Source organism: Ovis aries, chromosome 13 (assembly GCF_016772045.2).
Source record: "Ovis aries strain OAR_USU_Benz2616 breed Rambouillet chromosome 13, ARS-UI_Ramb_v3.0, whole genome shotgun sequence".
Classification (NCBI taxonomy): Eukaryota; Metazoa; Chordata; class Mammalia; order Artiodactyla; family Bovidae; genus Ovis; species Ovis aries.
Genome location: NC_056066.1, coordinates 1,024,403 through 1,042,703, shown reverse-complemented (window position 1 = coordinate 1,042,703; position 18,301 = coordinate 1,024,403). Strand labels below are relative to the sequence as shown.

The window sequence follows — 18,301 nt, the reverse complement described above, 5'->3', positions numbered from 1 at the left end:
TGAAAGGTGAATTTCCTGACCTCTTAGGACCAATGGTCCTGTTTCACAGGTGAACAACAAATATTTTGCTTAATTAGTTAGGCTATTCTACCTTCTATAAACCTCTATGGATGTTAATTTCAATAGCCTCTGGAAACCTCATTTCTGCCATTAACAATGATCTGTTAAGTAGCAAATAGTTCACTATGTTATTTTGTCTTTTAAATGTCACTTTTTACACAAAATCAAGGCTATTTCTCAAGGTACTTGAAATTTTATATTTTAGACAGCAAGAATGCTAATTATGTTCATATTCAGGAACAAGAGAAAACTACAGTGAAAGCATTGTTTCATCCCTGAAAATACCTTAGCGTTAGGTATCTCATTCTCAGGAAGGGGAGGACACATGTATACCCACGGCCGCTTCATTGTGATATATGGTGAAATCCAACACAGTACTGTAAAATAATTATCCTCCCATTAAAATAATAAATTTTAAAAAAATCTGCAATCTGGGATTTTGTGCTATTGTGGTAGACAAAAGGAATTAAGGAATTTTCAGTCATTTTCCAATGAAGGGTAATAAAAATGAATTTCTACTATATATTCTTTTTTATTTGTATTTATTTTCATTGAAATACAGTAGATTTACAATATTGTGTTAATTTCTGCTGTGCAGGAAAGTGATCAGTTATATATTTATATACATTCTTTTTTTAACCTTCAGGATGACTTTCCTAAAAACTTTTATTTTATATTGTAGTATAGTTGGTTACCAATGTTGTGTTAGTTTCAGTTGTACAGCTAAGTAATTCAGTTATACATATACATGTATGTATTCTTTTTCAAATTATTTACCTATTAGGTTTCTATATAATATTGAGCAAAGTCCCCTATCCTATACACAGGGAGTTCCTTGTTGGTCATCAATCTTAAATATAGCAATTTTCCATTATGATTTATCATAGGATAGTCAATATAATTTTCTGTGCTATACAATAAGACCTTGTTTATCTATCTTGTATATATTTTCAAATTCCTTCCATTATACCAAGCTGCTCGTGACTGCGGCTGGCAAAGTCACTTCAGGTATATGCATCATTTAATTCTCACAATGACTCCGTGGTAGTCATAAACATTACTTTCACCCCCCCAACTTTTTCTTCTCTTACATCATTCCACTTTTTCACCCTGTTTGTGCACATGTTAAATTACATGAAAAGCACATTAGAAGCTAATCTCCAACAAGAAGGTAATTCAAGTAATATATGCGCTTAATTACCCATCAGATTCATTGAGAGTTAAGAAAAATAAACCAACATTGAACCCAAGGCAGGCAGGCAATTAAGTCACAAGGAGTGAACTCCTAGAGTGTATCCAACATTAGGATGTATGTCTTGTTACCAATGATAATTCAACTCCCCAGACAACCTTATATCTAACCGGTATTATTCTCACAGAGAAGCTAAGAAACCTTCTCAGGATCTCTCAGTTAAGATAATGCACTGGGATTTGAATCTGGGTTTTTTTAGATAACTTTGGTCTTCCCTTTTCAAATAGTGCTTCCAATTTTACTTCAGTGGTTTCAAAGTGCAGAAAAAGATACCAACATGTTCTTAACTGAAAGTAAATTGCTGTAATATCGTGACTGCAGCCATGAAATTAAAACACGTTTACTCCTTGAAAGGAAACTTATAACCAACCTAGACAGCATATCAAAAAAATAGAGACATTACTTTGCCAACAAAGGTCCGTATACTCAAGGCTATGGTTTTTCCAGTAGTCACGTATAGATGTGAGAGTTGGACCATATAGAAAGCTGAGTGCCAAAGAATTGATGCTTTTGAACTGTGGTGTTGGAGACTCTTGAGAGTCCCTTGGACTGCAAGGATATCCAACCAGTCAATCCTAAAGGAAATCAGCCCTGAATATTCATTGGAAGGACTGGTGTTGAAGCTGAAGCTCCAATACTGATGTGAAGAACTGATTCATTTAAAAAGACCTTGATGCTGGGGAAAGATTGAAGGCGGAGGAGAAGGGGATGGCAGAGGATGAGATGGTTGGATAGCATCACCGACTCAATGGACATGAGTTTAAGTGAACTCCGGGAGTTGGTGATGGACAGGGAAGCCTGGCGTTCTGCAGTCCATGGGGTTGCAAAGAGTCGGACATGACTGAGCGACTGAACTTAACTGAATATTATTTTGATTGTTGAGAAAATCTATTTAACTCTTTACAAACCTACGCAGTTTTCTAAATAAGAATTGTAAGTCTTAGCACAACAAGTTGCTGTGATGGTCCACTAGAGACAGGTGTTTGGCTGCAAGGATAAGTATGCTTCAAGTTCATTTTTCTGCAGTTAATATATAAAACTAGATGTTTGCAGATAGGTTTAAAGTAGAGCTACAAAGGTATAAATCTCTCATGTGGAGTAAGCCACAGCAGTACCTGAATTCTGCTGTAAATAGGTAACTAACTTGCTTTTACCTGCTACAATACATGGCATGAGCATCAATTCTATATTTGACTCACTTAAAGTCATTAAGGGTGAAAGCTAAAATGTATTTAACATACACAATGGACATGAGAGTTGTATCAACTGCTTTAGATGCATTTTACCATTGAGTCTTTACAGCAACCAAATAAGATAAACATAGAGATTATTTCCATAATTCATATGGGGCAATTAAATCTCAGAGATGTGGAATCGCTTCCTGGGTTATATATAGCTAGTAATTGGCTTTGAGGCTTGACCATTTGACTCAAAGCTTGTATAAGTAATGACTACACTATAGTAGGCACTTAGATGTGCAAAGACACATGTTGGGGGCCTGGGGTATAGAAGAACGGGCACAAATGTAATGATACAAAAATAATGCAAGCTGCAATACGGAGCCTCTGTAAAAGCAATAAATAATGTGTTTTTCTGAAATAATTCCAACTATACATTTCTATCCACTTTAACAATCAAATTGATTATAAAGAAAGAGTCTACTTATTTATATTAGATCCATTGTGAAATAATCCTTCGCATGCAGTGAGAAAATATTGTTATGGCCTGAATTGTGTCTTCCATCCTTCCCCTGTATGCCTAACCACCCTCACCACAGATATCTATTAATCAGAATGTAGATGGTAAGGAGCCTGACTGCAGTGCAGGAGACCCAGGTTCAATCCCTGGGTCGGGAAGATCCCCTAGAGAAGGAAATGGCAACCCACTCCAGTATCCTTGCCTGGAAAATTCCATGGATGAAGGAGCCTGTACAGTCTATGGGGTCACAAAGAGTCAGACACAACTGAGCAACTTCACTTCATTAAAGTCCTTAATCTTTCAAGGAAATCATGATAAAATGAGGTAATTAGGGTGGGTTCTAGTCCAATACACTGAGTCTTTACAAGAAGAGGATCAGGACACAGGTAAGTACAGGGAGAGGCCCAAGTGAAGAGAGAGGGAATAGCCAGCCATCTACAAGCGGACAAGAGAGGCTTCAGAAGAAACCATGCCTGCCAACACCTGGTCTCAGGCTTCAAACCTCCAGAATAATGAGAATACAAGTTTCCATTGTTTAATTCACCCCATCTTTGGAACGTTGTTAGGCACCTGGAAAACACTCCTCCAAGAAGCACACTTCTTGTTCTATTAAGTACAGCTGGGCAAGTGGAGGGAAGACTAGACTGAAAACCAGACTTTTGATGAGGGAATATTACAGGAAAGTTCTCAGAACCTTACTGTGTAAAGTCCTTATTTGAAAAAGAGAAACGTCTATTTAAGCCGATTTTTTTTTCTTTTCTTTTTTTTTTTTAATGAGAGCAGTGCAGACTTTAACCAAGGAAATTTAAACATGGGAATCTCTGGGGAGCTTTAAAGAAACTATCAGTGCTTGAGCCCCACATAAGATATTCTGATTTAATTTATCTCGATGAGGCCTGGACATTGAGATTTTTAAAACTCCCCAGTGTTTCTCACATCTCTATATTGGAAACAAAGTTTGAAAACCCTGGTTTAGAGAGAAATTCACTGCGTAGCATTAAAGTATTATCAGCTAAATCCAGAAGGTGGCGTATTATGGCATTTGAAAGAATTATAATTGAGAAATGTTTCCCAAACGCAACTCTGTACCATTGCATGTAAAGCAGACTGCATTTAGGTTGCAGCTACACAAGACAGGAGCAATGATGGAATGAGTCAGAACCTTCTAAAAAGACCTGAAGTTTAGTTAACTCATGATACTAATCCTGTCCCCCTGCTTTCAACAGGAGGTCCACACTGGCCAGAAGGAGAACGCTCCTAGCTGTCAAGGCTCTCACCCACTATTAGCCTTTGCCAAAACTGTGACCTCTCCCTGGCCCCTCAGGAACTCTTCAGGGGCCTTTGGAACTCTTTGGCAGTAGATACTAAGACAGAGGCTTGCTATTATTTTTTAAAAACAGAATCTTTACTCAGCCATACACATATTTAGTTCACCATGTTTTACAGATGGACACACACATATGTACACCGAATAATGGAGGCATCACTCAAATATTCAAATTCAACTGTTGATAAGAGACACACCAATCCCTTTGCAAATTTAGTAATTTATACCAACATCCCAGAAGAGACTTAGCCTATCTGTGACTGGTTATGAAGAAGTTAAAAACTTGTAACCATTAGAGAAGATATTCTATAATTTAATGGTAGCTTTAAAAGCCTTCACTTATTCATTATAGAATGTCCACGAGGTTGAGGGGAAGGTGGAAGAGACCGAAGAGTTTTAAACAGAAAGATCTACCAAAGGAACCATTCCTTACCCTCCTTAGCATCCTGATATTTCTGCTACTAAATCTCCAACTAGTTACATAAAGGTTTTTGTTTCCAAGGAAACCACTGACATCTATGGAATTTAATGAACATGAAAAAGGAGCTATGCCATATAATTTACATCTGGAGATAAATGTGATTAGCTGTCAAAATGATTATGCACACATTGATAATTCTGTGAAGTTTTAACCCTTTTTTTCTCCATTTGGTAAAGACGTAAATAAACATTTATGTAAATAAAATGACAGAAGAAAATCCTGTACCCTTCTTACCCCAAATCAGCTGTGGCACCATGTCGGATAAATTACGAAACAGTTGGAACCAAGATTACGGGCCAAAGGTAAATCTCCTCAGCAATTGAGTGGAAAGAGAGAAACCTTTATCTTGTTGTATAAAGGGTTTTCTTATTCTTTAGTAAACCTCAAATATCTACATCACATTATGACTGTGGTTTCAAATAATGGTGGAATGTTCACAAATCAGGGAAATAGCTTATAATCAGCAAAGGGAGACAATAAAGAAAGCACAATTCCAGGCCTCAAGGATGATTAATTAAAACCACTGTTGTATAACATCCAAATAACAGCTCATTATGAGATTTTTTATATTGGCATCCAGATTCTATGATGAGCTATTTAAGATTTGACAACCCTTAAATAAATAGCCTATTTTGAATATTAGCAAGGAATGCTAATCATATAGGGAATATATTAAAAGTGCATATAAAGTTTTATCTTCAATAAAGTTACAAGTAAGCAAAACTAAGCAGAAAACGAGTAGCAGGAAACTACCACTTTATTAAAATGATGACTCCTTCCTCCTTTTAAACGCTCTTAGGCTTCCAAGGTATACCTTCTTCTCATTCTGCTTCCTTCTCAGTCTCTATTTTTATTATCGTAGCAAAATACACATACCATAAAATTTATTATTTTAGTGATTGTCAAGTGTTGCAGTTTAGTGACATTAAACAAATTTACATTGGTATACACTATCACCACCATTCATCTGCAGAATCTTTCATCTTCTCAAACTGAAACTGTGACCTCATTAAACAGGAACTCCCCATGCTCCCTCAATCCAGCCCCTGGAAACTGCCAATGCTATTTCTGGACTCTATGAATCCAACTATTCGAGGTACCTCTCCTAAGAGGGATCGCATGATGTTTGTCATTTTGTGTCTGGCTTATTGCACTTAGCATATCTTTTCCTAGGGTTATCCTTACTGTAGCAGTTAAAATTCTATTCCTTTTTAGGGCTGAATACTATTCCCTTGTGTGTATGTAGGGCATTTTGTATATCCATTCATCTTCTGATGGACATTTGGGTTTTTCCACCTTTTGTAAGTAACGTCACCATGGACACTGGCATATAAGTACCTTTACAGTTCCTGCGTTCCATTCCTTGGGGAATATACCAGTTTCAGTCTCTTTCACTGCTCCTCCTCATTCCCTTGAAGCCTAAATGCTGGAGATAGCATGGTTTAGATATCAGAAGTTTCTTTTATACCTATATTCCTTTAAGGCCTCCCTTGACTTTGAGTTTTGAAGAATCAAAATTATTAACTCCATGGCCAACATTTCCCCATATATTCAAATACGATACCAGGTGGAAGTCTGATAAGCATCTCAAGCTTTAAATATCCAAAAACCAAACTAAATTTTTCTGTTTAAATGAGCTTCTTCCTTCCCATCTGCATGAAAACCCAATTCCCGGACTTTCCGAAGTCAAAACACTAAAAGTTGTTTTTGAATCCCTTCTTTACCCCATCCCTCACACCCAAGGCACTGGCAAAACCTTTTGTCTTTAAAACACATTAGATTCTGGCGTTTGTCTACACCTTTTAGTCAAAAATCATCAGCAGCACTGCCTGGGCACTGGCAACAGCCATTTAGTTGGTATCCTTCTTCCTTTGTCCTCTGTGGTCTGTTTTCAAGGCTGTGGCCAGTGATGCTTTTTAAAAGCTAGGTCAGATCTTTGTCACTCGTCTGCTCAGAACATTCAGATCCTTGCTCATGTCTCTCAGAGGAAAAGCCAAAATCATTAGCATGGCCTATGAAGCCCAAAATACGTGGCCCCCAACCACCTACAGCCACCTATCTGACTTTTACTTGTCCTATACTTTGCTGTAGCCACACTGGGCACAGAGTTGGTTCCTCAAACATGCCAAGCTTGTTTCTACTGCAGGGTCTTTGTTCTTATTGCACCCTCTGCCTGGAATCCTTCCCCTTCCCTTAATTCATGTCTCTGCTCATCTGATCTCAGCAAGAGAGCCTACTCTGCCAGGGCTCTAAAAACCAGCAACCCTCTCTGCCACTCATGATCTGTGGCCCCTTATCCTTGCTTGATTCACTTCAGTGGGACGTATCTGCCATCTGTTTCCGGACCCCGAGGGGTACTGGAGGGAGCCTGCTCACAGGGCTCTAGGCTGCGTGCACATTGCTTTCGAGCTCTAGGTGATGGCAGCATCTGGTCTGAAACTCCCCAGGTTTGGAATATTCACCCAAAGGAAATGAAGAAACACAGCAGATCAGGGATTTCCTCCTCCCTTCCTCCCTTCTTTCCTTCCTTCCCCTCCCTCCCTCCGTCCCTCCCTCCTCTCTATCTCCCTCCCTCCTCTCTATCTCCCTCCCTGTCTTTCTTACTTTTGCTTTTTTTCCTGGAAAGCCAGTTTACCACCACCACATGTTTCCTGCTCCTAAAAAGAATGTTATATGAGAACAGAGTTATTTTTTCCCTAGTACCCAGAACAGTGCCTGGCAGAAGCAGAAAGTCAATGGTCATGTGTCAAAGCAACAGTGAAATTGAAAAGGTATCATTCTGCTATAAGGATTAGAAAAACAACACCCGATCAGCTTTCTGTATTTAGTTTTACTCTAACCTGCCTTATGCGACTGTGGTGATATATGCACAGGTTTCCTGCATTATCCAAAAGTAGACCATTCCTGTGAAAGTTTCCATAAGCTGAAATGGCATAAAGTGGAGAAGCAGTTGTCTTCAGACACATCTTGCTAAGCCAGGCACAAAATAAATCGAGATAAAGCACTGGTGCTCACAGAGGCAGTGCAAAGCCTGCTGAGTTGCTGAGGACGGTTCCCGGGGAAGGAGCTTGGTAGTGCCCCTCAAAGTTCACAGTATACCGCCTCTGTAAAGGCTCCTCTGCTGCAAACAAGTGCTGAGCGGTATTTTCCCACTTTTTGCTTTTATTCTTTTTTGTAAAAGTGAAAATCCTCTTCAGATGTCTTTCATTGAGCCAAAGCAGGTGCTAATGTAGGTCTAATGAAGTGGTGTAAAGCGAACCTTGGAAAAGCGTGGGGTACCTATACTGCTGCACTCTGCTGTACCGCCGCGCCACGGGGCTGTACCGCCGCGCCACGGGGCTGTACCGCCGCGCCACGGGGCTGTACCGCCGCGCCACGGGGCTGTACCGCCGCGCCACGGGGCTGTACCGCCGCGCCACGGGGCTGTACCGCCGCGCCACGGGGCTGTACCGCCGCGCCACGGGGCTGTACCGCCGCGCCACGGGGCTGTACCGCTTCACTGCTGACTGTGTCATATACCATTGCGCCCTGTTCTGTGCTGCTGTGCGCCTGGGCTGTGCCACGGTACCACTGAACGGAGCTACTGCGCTGCAGTGCCGGCACCCCCGTACCACTTAGAATTTAACTGCGACCTGGATATATACAAGGTTCTGCGGTGCTGTGCTCTGTCGTCTCCGACTCTTCGCAACCCCATGGACTATAGTCCGCCAGGCTCCTCTGTCCATGGAATGTTCAGGCAAGAAAATGAGTTGGTTGCCATTTTCTTCTCCAGGGGATCTTTCCCAACCAGGGATCAAACCCACGTCTCTTGCATCTCCTGGGTAATTATCCGTTGAGCAAGAGAAGCAGTTTACTTTGCATAAAACACAGTTTGAAAGTACAGCCACAGAAATCCTTGTCAGTGATACTGCTGCATATGTATCATGAGACCTGAATAAAGCCGGGAGCGTATAACTGTGGTGTTGCTCCTTCTGGAGTCCAAGGCAATCTTAGAACTGCTTCCAAGAAGACATGTGTAAAATTTGACATGTCTTTCTTCTTTTTAAGTTCATGATTTGCTATGACCAGGGTAGGAAGTTTTACCTCAGTTTTATAATCTGTAAGATGGAGTGCCTTGGCTTGATTAACTGCCCTTAAATGTTGGAAATAAGCAGTGAACAAAACTTACATGCATAAAATCATGTGCTCCCCCGACACTGATTTCTTCGATGAGAAAGCAGAGGCATGGAACAACCTGAGCTCGTTAATGGCAGGGCAGGCATCCGAGACCACAACTCCACTTCCCTAGGCCCATCTACTTTTCAGCACTCCTAAGGATAAGATAGTTCCTAAGAGGTAAAGGAATTACCTTTTTTAGCAGCATTTCTGAAAACTTTCTGGGACGAGTAAAGAATACCCTAGGAGATGCAGGTTCAATCTCTGGGTTGCGAAGATCCCTGGAGAAGGAAATGGCACCCCACTTCAGTATTCTTGCCTGGGAAATCCCAGGGACAGAGGAGCCTGGTGGGCTATAATCCATGGGGGTCGCAAAAGTTGAACACTACTGAGCATGCATGCAATCAGGATATGGGGTAGCCCATACAAAAAATATACTTTTTGTTCTGTTCCAGAGCATACACTCACACACATAAAAAAGTATCACAAAATTTGCTCTGCACAAGACTGATCTTTTTTATTCTAGTCAAGCCTATTTTATTTAATTAATGCTATACCACTGATAGATCAGAAACCATAGTGATACACTCTCCTTTAAAAATCAAAGCTCCTTTTGAAATGAAGATCCAGTGTGTGTATATGGCATAGATAAGACGCATGCAACATAGACTCTTCCTCTTACACGCGCTTCATAAACCTGAGGGTGCAGGGGGCAGGAGAGGAGGCAAAAGAGAGGGGAGGCAGAGGACAAAAAGGGAAGCATAAACACATTTTATATCTCAAAAACTTAGGTACTTTTAGTTTAGCTTTTCTATTTGAATAAACATTTCCTAATTTCTCTCCAATGAGAAACTGCAGACCTGCTAACCTGAACAAAAGCTGTATACAGCAAAGCAGATCTGGAATTGAATGCATTGTGTCGGGAGTAGACATTTAAAATTCGTTAACACATAGACGCTTTTTCATTTCCTTTAATGCTATTTCAAATCACAGCAGGCATAGGAAACAGTTCATCTTCAACTAGATTGTGAATTTTTCTATAATGAGATGTTGTGAAAAACAAAAATAATAGGAATACATGGATAAATACTTGCGGGGTTCTTGCGTATTTGATAAACACTATCTGCTCCACTGTTCTGCCTTCCTCTGATCATTGTGCCCACAGGAAGTCTTCCACTCAGTCTGTCTCCATGTTGCACCACCTTCTTGTCCTAAGCTTCCCAACTTTTCTCACTAATCATCATCCTGCTGCATCTAGTCTCACCAACACAATGGTCCCCTCCTACTGAGGTTTCCTCCTCCGGACCAGACGCCTCCTTCTATGAGGCGGTTATGCTTCAGTCTTTCTGGAATACTCTGTAGGAAGCTAACCTCTCTTTTGCTGCCTGCTACACAGAATTGCTGCAGTGTGGGAAGCTGTGCGCTGCCGGGGTGGTGTGTAGAGATGGCCACCACGAGGACCCTGAGGATAAAAAAGGAATTCCTTCCAGCACCTTAGAAGCCAGTCCAGTGAAAGAAAAAGACATCTATTATTTGGTAACAGTTCTTGAGCAGCTGAATGAGACTCGATGCAAACTCAGAAATTTCATTGAATTGTTCAACACATTCCAATCATTTTTAATAAATTAACTTTTCATTTATTCAGTTCAAGAAAAGATTTTCTTTTGCAATTTAAAGATCTTAAATCTGGTATTAATAACCTACTTCTTTCTTGCCTGTCCATCCACCAAGTCCCTTTCAGCCAAGCGTCTATTCCAAACTGTTTTTACAACATAAGCTTTTCTAGTTTGAGTGAAATGAAACTGATTTCTGGAAATTTGAAATTTAAATAATGATAAATAAAAAAATAATGATGATAATAGTGATAATAGTGGTTACTATTTAATGAGTGCTGATTATATAGTAATGATAACTTCAGGCAGTGGTGTTCAAATTTTGTGACAAATTTACTCTTCAAAACCCAGTGTCCACACTACACATATTAACTAGATTCTTGTAGCATCTCTCGGAGTAGAAAACAAGGGTCAGCATTTTTTAAAACTCCCCAGGGCTGACCCTTTAATTCTAATTTGAGAACTTCTCTGCTGCTAGTGGTTTGTTAATGAATTATTTGATTTAACCCTTACAACAATGTATATGAAGTATTCATTTTTATTATTATTATCTAGTGTCTAAGAAACAGTGCCCAGTTGTGGATGTGCTGGTGGTGAAGGGAAAGTCTGAGGCTGTAAAGAGCAATATTGCATAGGAACCTGGAATGTTAGGTCCATGAATTAAGGGAAATTGGAAGCGGTCAAACAAGAGAGGACAAAAGTGAACACTGACATTTTAGGAATCAGAGAACTAAAATGGACTGGAATGGGTAATTTAATTCAGGTGACCATTATATCTACTACTGTGGGCAAGAATCCTTTAGAAGAAATGGAGTAGCCTTCATAGTCAACAAAGAGTCTGAAATGCAGTACTTGGGTACAATCTCAAAAATGACAGAATGATATCAGTTCGTTTCCAAGGCAAACCATTCAATATCAGAGTAATCCAAGTCTATGCCCCAACCACCAATGCTGAAGAAGCTGAAGTTGAATGGTTCTATGAAAATGTCCTTTTCATCACAGGGGACTGGAATGCAAAAGTACGAAGTCAAAAGATACCTGGAGTAACAAGCAAGTTTGGCTTTGGAGTACAGAATGAAGCAGGGGAAGGCTAAGAAAGTTTTGCCAAGAGAATGCATTGGTCATAGCAAACACCTTCTTCCAACAACACAAGAGATGACTCTAACATGAACATCATGAGAAGATCAATACTGAAATCACATTAATTATGTTATTTGCAGCCAAAGATGTGGAAGCTCTATACAGTCAGCAGAAACAAGACTGGGAGCTGACTGTGGCTCAAATCATGAACTCCTTATTGTAAAATTCAGACTTAAGTTGAAGAAAGTAGGGAAAACTACTAGACCATTAGTTATGACTTAAATCAAAACCCTTACAATTATACAGTGGAAGTGAGAAATAGATTCAAGGGATTAGATCTGATAGACAGAGTGCCTGAAGAACTATGGACGGAGATTTGTAACATTGTATAGGAGGTGGTGATCAAACTCATCCCCAAGAGAAAGAAATGCAAAAAGACAAAATGGTTGTCTGAGGAGGCCTTACAAAGAGCTGAGAAAAGAAGAGAAGTGAAAGGCAAAGGAAAAAAGGAAAGATATACCCATTTGAATGCAGAGTTCCAAAGAATAGCAAGAGGTAAGAAAGCCTTCCTCAGTGATCAGTGTACAGAAATAGAGGAAAACAAAGAATGGGAAAGACTAGAGATCTCTTCAAGAAAATTAGAGATATCAAGGGAACATTTCATGCAAAGATGGGCACAATAAAGGACAGAAATGGTATGGACCTAACAGAAGCAGAAGCTATTAAAAGGTGGTGGCAAGAATACACAGAAGAATTATTAAAAGATTTTGATGACCCAGATAACCACGATGGTGTGATCACTCACGTAAAGCCCAACATCCTGGAAGGTGAAGTCAAGTGGGCCTTAAGAAGCATCACTACAAACAAAGCTAGTGGAGGTGATGGAATTCTAGCTGAGCTACTTAAAATCCTAAAAGATGATGCTGATATGTTGCTGCACTCAACATGCCAGCAAATTTGGAAAACTCAGCAATGGCCACAGGACTTGAAAATGTTAGTTTTCATTCCAGTCCCAAAGAAAGGCAATGCCAAAGAATGCTCAAACTACTGCACAATTGCATTCATCTCACACACTAGCAAAATAATGCTCAAAATTCTCCAAGCCAGGCTTTCAACAACAGTAAGTGATCCATGAAATTCCAGATGTTCAAACTGGATTTAGAAAAGACAGAGGAACCAGATATCAAATTGGCAACATCCATTTTATCATCAAAAAAGCAAGAGAATTTCAGAAAAACATCTACTTCTGCTTCATTGACTATGCTAAAGCCTTTGACTGTGTGGATCACAACAAACTGTGGAAAATTCTTCAAGAGAATTTGGAATACCAGACCACCTTATCTGCATCCTGAGAAACCTGTATGTCGGTCAAGAAGCAAGTGTTAGAACCAGATATGCAACAATGGACTGTTTCAAAATTGGGAAAGGAGTATGTCAAGGCTGTATGTTGTCACCCTGCTTATTTAAGTTATATGCAGAATACATCATGTGAAATGTCGGGTTGGATGAAGCACAAGCTTTAATCAAGATTGCCGGGAGAAATACCAGTAACCTCAGATATGCAGGTGACACCACCCTTACAGCAGAAAGCGAGGAAGAACTAAAGAGCCTCTTGATGAAGGACAAAGAGGAGAGTGAAAATTTGCCTCAAATTCAACATTCAAAAAATGAAGATTATGGCATCGAGTCCCATCATTTCCTGGTAAATGGATGGAGAAACAATGGAAATAGTGACAGACTTTATTTTCTTGGGCTCCAAAATCACTGCAGATGGTGACTTTAGCCATGAAATTAAAAGACACTTGCTCCTTGGAAGAAAAGCTATGACCAATCTAGACAGTATATTAAAAAGCAGAGATATTACTTTGCCAACAAAAGTCTGTATAGTCAAAGCTATGGTTTTTCCAATATCATATATGGATGTGAGAGTTGGACCATAAAGAAGGCTGAGTGCCTAAGAACTGATGCTTTTGAACTGTGGTGCTGGATAAGACTCTTGAGAGTCCTTTGGACTGCAAGGAGATCCAACCAGTCAATCCTAAAGGAAATCAGTCCTGAATATTCATTGGAAGGACTGATGCTAAAGCTCCAGTACTCGGTCATCTGATGCAAAGAGCCAACTCTCATAGAAAAGGCTCTCATTGTGGGAAAGATTTAAGGCAGGAGGAGAAGGGGATGACAGAGGACGACATGGTGGGATGGCATCATTGTCTCAATGGACATGAATTTGAGCAAGCTTCCGGAGATGGTGAAGGATAGGGAAGCCTGGCATGGTGCAGTCCATGTGGTTGCCGAGTCGGACACAACTGAGTGACTGAACAACCACAGCAATATGCAAAGAAACTGGCTCTGAAAATGTTAAAGTGTATTGAGATGCTTGAACTCCAGCAAGGAATGTAAAGTAAAAAAAAAAAAAAAAAAATCAAGAATGTGGATAATAAAATAGAGAACACAAACCTAGGTTGAACAAACTTTAAAAGCCAGAGTATTCTGAGGTTGAAATCTGTCCTGAAGGGTAGCATTTTAGGATCAAATAGTGGTTTATCAACCAAGCAGAGTACATACCCTAGTGCTGTTCATTTCTCAACATTCAGTAGACATTTATCAAACTGTGTCCGTATATGAAATATTTAACTTAAGTAGGCTGTGGGCTGCAGTAAAAGAATCAAACCTAAAAGAAGGTCTCTGTGTGCCAGAGGAACTGACTTGAACACCCAAAGCCTGGAAACAAAAAGGAGGGCAGGCAACTGACTTTAGCCAATAATGACTAGGAAACTCAAATTAGGCCAATGAATTTGCATTAAAAGACAACATTTGTAATTGTTATCAATATAGTTCTTGGAACTAATAGGCTTATGTGAAACCTGTCTAAAATCTTGGGAGAAGAATAAAATGTCTACCCTGAAAACTGAACAATTCTGACAAAACATTAAAAGACAATAAGCTTGATACAAAAATGAAAGACCAAACTATTGAAACACCATTGTATTTCTAAGTGAGTGAAACACCATTGTATTTCTAAGTGAGTGAAACACCATTGTATTTCTAAGTGATTGAAACACTATTGTATTTTCAAGTGAGCGAGTGAGTGAAAGATGCTCAGTCGTGTCTGACTCTTTGTGACCCCATGGATTATACAGTACATGGAATTCTCCAGGCCAGAATACTGCAGTGGGTGGTAGCCTTTCCCTTCTCCAGAGGATCTTCCCAACCCAGGTATCGAACCCAGGTCTTCTGCATTGCAAGCATATTTCTAAGTGATTGATGCAAATAATGGACCATTTTCAGGTGAAGCACAGAAACCGTTCTAAAAATAATTTTGATTTTTCTTTCTTTTCATTTACCCCATTTTTCTGTAGGTATTTTAACATCTTCAGCAATAAAATTTGTATTGTATTTGGCTGTTTGCTCTATGACACAATTCACCAGCAACTACCACACTGCTAGGTATCTGAAGACAATCACTCTAGGTGACTTTCCTCGCCGCATCTCCACAGCAACAGATAATTTTTGATGTCAAAGTATATGTTTTGACTTTTAAGGAATAAAGCAAAAGTTGCAGGTAGATACTCAAATAGAAAATTGCTGGTTTTATATCAATTATGGAAGGAGGCGAGTCCCTGAATGGCACCTGTACTTCCCTATTTGCCAACATTCTCTCTGTGCTACAGAAGAAGTCCTTAAAGTATTAAAATTTAAATACACTAAAGCATAGTTTCCCAGTTTGATAACAAGTCAATACATCCTGCTACTATACCTTACTAGACAATCTAAATTTTTAAAATATATGTAATGTTTTATTCAACACTTTTTGGGCCATACCACATGACATGTGGAATCTTAGTTCCCTGACTGGGGATCAAGCCTGCACCCTCCTCAGCAGAAGCATGGCATCTCAGCCACTGGATCACCAGGGAAGTCCTATATTCAACATTTTAAAACAATCTTCCAAAACTAAATAAATTGCAAACACTGCTTTAGATGTTTCTTCAGTAAGTTTTTCAAACGCAGGTAAGTTGACATTCCGTATAACTGATCCCAATGTCTGTGGGTGTTCATTGGGAACATTTGCAAAAAGATTTGACACTCTGGCTTCAGGGATGAAATGACTCCAACTACAAAACATTTGAGCTAAAAGATCCTGTTTATCTGTCTAAAAGGTAGGTTCACGTATGCTTACAAGGCTCAGGGAATTTTTCAAACACTTTAAAGCACATTTTGAGTATTTAGAATTATCCAATAACTTTTGCATATTATTTTTTAAAAAAATCCAAGGGCATAAAGCAAGTCCTATGTCCACTGATTCTATATTTGCTCATTGTTTCCATTTTTCATCAAAAATGGTACTGTTTGGACATACTGGCTTCTGGAAGGATTGGCTGTTTTATTGCATTTTACAACATCTACAACAGAGAAACTTTTAACTGGGGCAATTAATTGATGCCATGACACAGCTAAATAATCAAGGCAGCATCTGGTACGCATAGCATGCTCCACTTCCTACCTTGGGTGCCTTGGCATGCTTCCCACATCTGGCGTCTTTGACAAGGCTGAGATCTAACAGTTCCGTCTCCTGGAAGGCAAAAGTGTGAGATCGTTAAGCATCCACACAGATCTTTTTTCTTTTGTTTCATAGCATTGACATCACTTTAAAAATAATATTATCTTGAGACTTCACTGAAAATTTCCCTGCGGTTGGGATATTTTTCTCCTCTTACAGGCACTGCCTGTCAATGGAATGGGAGTGGAAACAAAAAGATACCTACCTGCTAGTTCTCAGCTTCATATATCATAATGCATTCTGAAAGTACAATGCTTTGGGTCCCCAGTCTACCCTATAACCCACTCCTAAGTCATGATGAGTCAGGCCTTCCTATTCCCTTGCTGAAATATAATCCTGAGAGTCACTCTGAGTGTTTTGAGGATTTGTGAGTCGGGTGAGGGGTTAGAGTGGGGCTTGGAGGAGGTGTCACCCCCAGCTCGCAGCATACCCAGCCCACGTGGCCAAGCTAAAGAGATGGGTATGCCTCCCATACCTGCACCTCAAGCCTTTTGCACATACCCCTTGCACCTATCTTTTCATTTATTCATTATATATTTTTGAATGTCTATAATACTCAAGTTACTCCAGGATATAAGACACATAAGATATGGCAGCTTCTCTGAATGAACTTGCAAAGTAAAGAAATAAATATATGCATAAGACAAGGGATAGTGTGTTAATGCCAACTTTAAAGTTCACTGCTATGATGGAGGAGGGTTAAAAAGAAAGATTACTTTTCCCCTAGAGGCTCAGAAAAAATATTCTGTGGAGGCATCATTGAGACTGGAGAAGAGAAGTGAGGAGATAAAGGTCTCCCTCATCTGGAGGTCCCTCATGGGCAAACATCCAGCGAAGAGAGGACCAGAGGTTTGAGCAGAACCTTGAGGTTTTCATGCCTCTTAGTTGCTCAGAGAAGGAGGACAGTGCGTGGGAAGCAGATGGGAGGGGGAGACGCAAAGGAAGAGAGGGATGAGAGGGGGATCTGTGTAGACCTACGGCCGATTCATGTTGAGGTTTGACAGCAAACAGCAAAATTCCGTAAAGCAATCATCCTTCAATTAAAAAAAATTAAATTAATTAATTAAAAAAAAAAAAACTAGTGAGTGAGGGAAGGCACAAGGGAAGACACAGTGGCAGTGCAGGAAGGGGCGCACACAGGCGGCATGCAGAATTCCACTGTGGGCACAGAGCATATGAAGAAAAGCGAGCGAGAAGACCAGAAATGGATTTGGGCAAAAGGATAGAAACCCTAAAAGTCTAGTGAGGGACACTGAACCATGGCGTCTGGGACATGCACATCACTGAGTTACACAGAGAACTCTGCCACCAGCCAGATGAGACTGGTGCAGTGAGCAAAGACATCCAAGCTGTTTGCTAGACAAGGAGCCATTGGGATGGCTCCTCCGTGCCCCCTCTCACAGCGGGAGGTGCTGCACCCTCACAGGAGGGGTGGTAATTTCTCACAGGCCCTGGCTTTTATGAGGACCAGCACATGGGATTCCCAGCCAGTTCCTTCAAACAGCCCCCAACCCCAAACGTTTGGTGCAAAATGGTCTGATTATTTTCCTGAACTGAACTGAACTGAAGGTTGATTTCATGATTGCAGGACAATAAGGGTCAAAGATATGATGGACTCTCTACATTGGGGTGCAAACCCCACAGCAGGTACAACAGAACCCCGGGCCCTTCACAGCTCTCCACGAGCGGAAGGGAGCACAGCAAACAATGCCTTTTCTGCTTTCACTCACACTGGCCTTCTCAATTTGCTTTCCCCCATTTTAGTGAATTCCTTAACCCATTATTGTGCATGACTCTGTGGAGAACCTCCCATACCCTGGTGTGTGACAGGAAGCAAAACCAGCAAGGATCTTGCAGGACAGAGTAGCGGGAGTCATCCTTCCCCCAAGGATGTACCGGCCACAGTATCGAAGGTCACCTGGTGAGAGTTAGGAACCAACAGCTCTCAAATGCGGGACTTAAGACTTCACCCAGGCAAAGGCATTCAGAGGATTCAGGAGATAGGAGATGGGGCAACTGGCCCAGGTTTCATCTTCATGGCAACAACAGCCAAAACATTTACTGAAAGAGGAGA

At 40.4% G+C, this 18,301-nt stretch overlaps 1 protein-coding gene across 2 annotated transcripts in view; it reads right to left on the bottom strand.

Moving 5' to 3' along the window:
* Positions 1-18,301, bottom strand: part of PLCB1 (phospholipase C beta 1) — an 857,274-nt gene that overhangs the window by 562,290 nt on the left and 276,683 nt on the right. For both annotated transcript variants that reach the window (XM_042230393.1, XM_060397115.1), the window contains exon 3: positions 16,171-16,239. In XM_042230393.1, the coding sequence (XP_042086327.1) occupies positions 16,171-16,239 (69 nt within the window). The remainder of the gene's footprint in view (positions 1-16,170; positions 16,240-18,301) is intronic.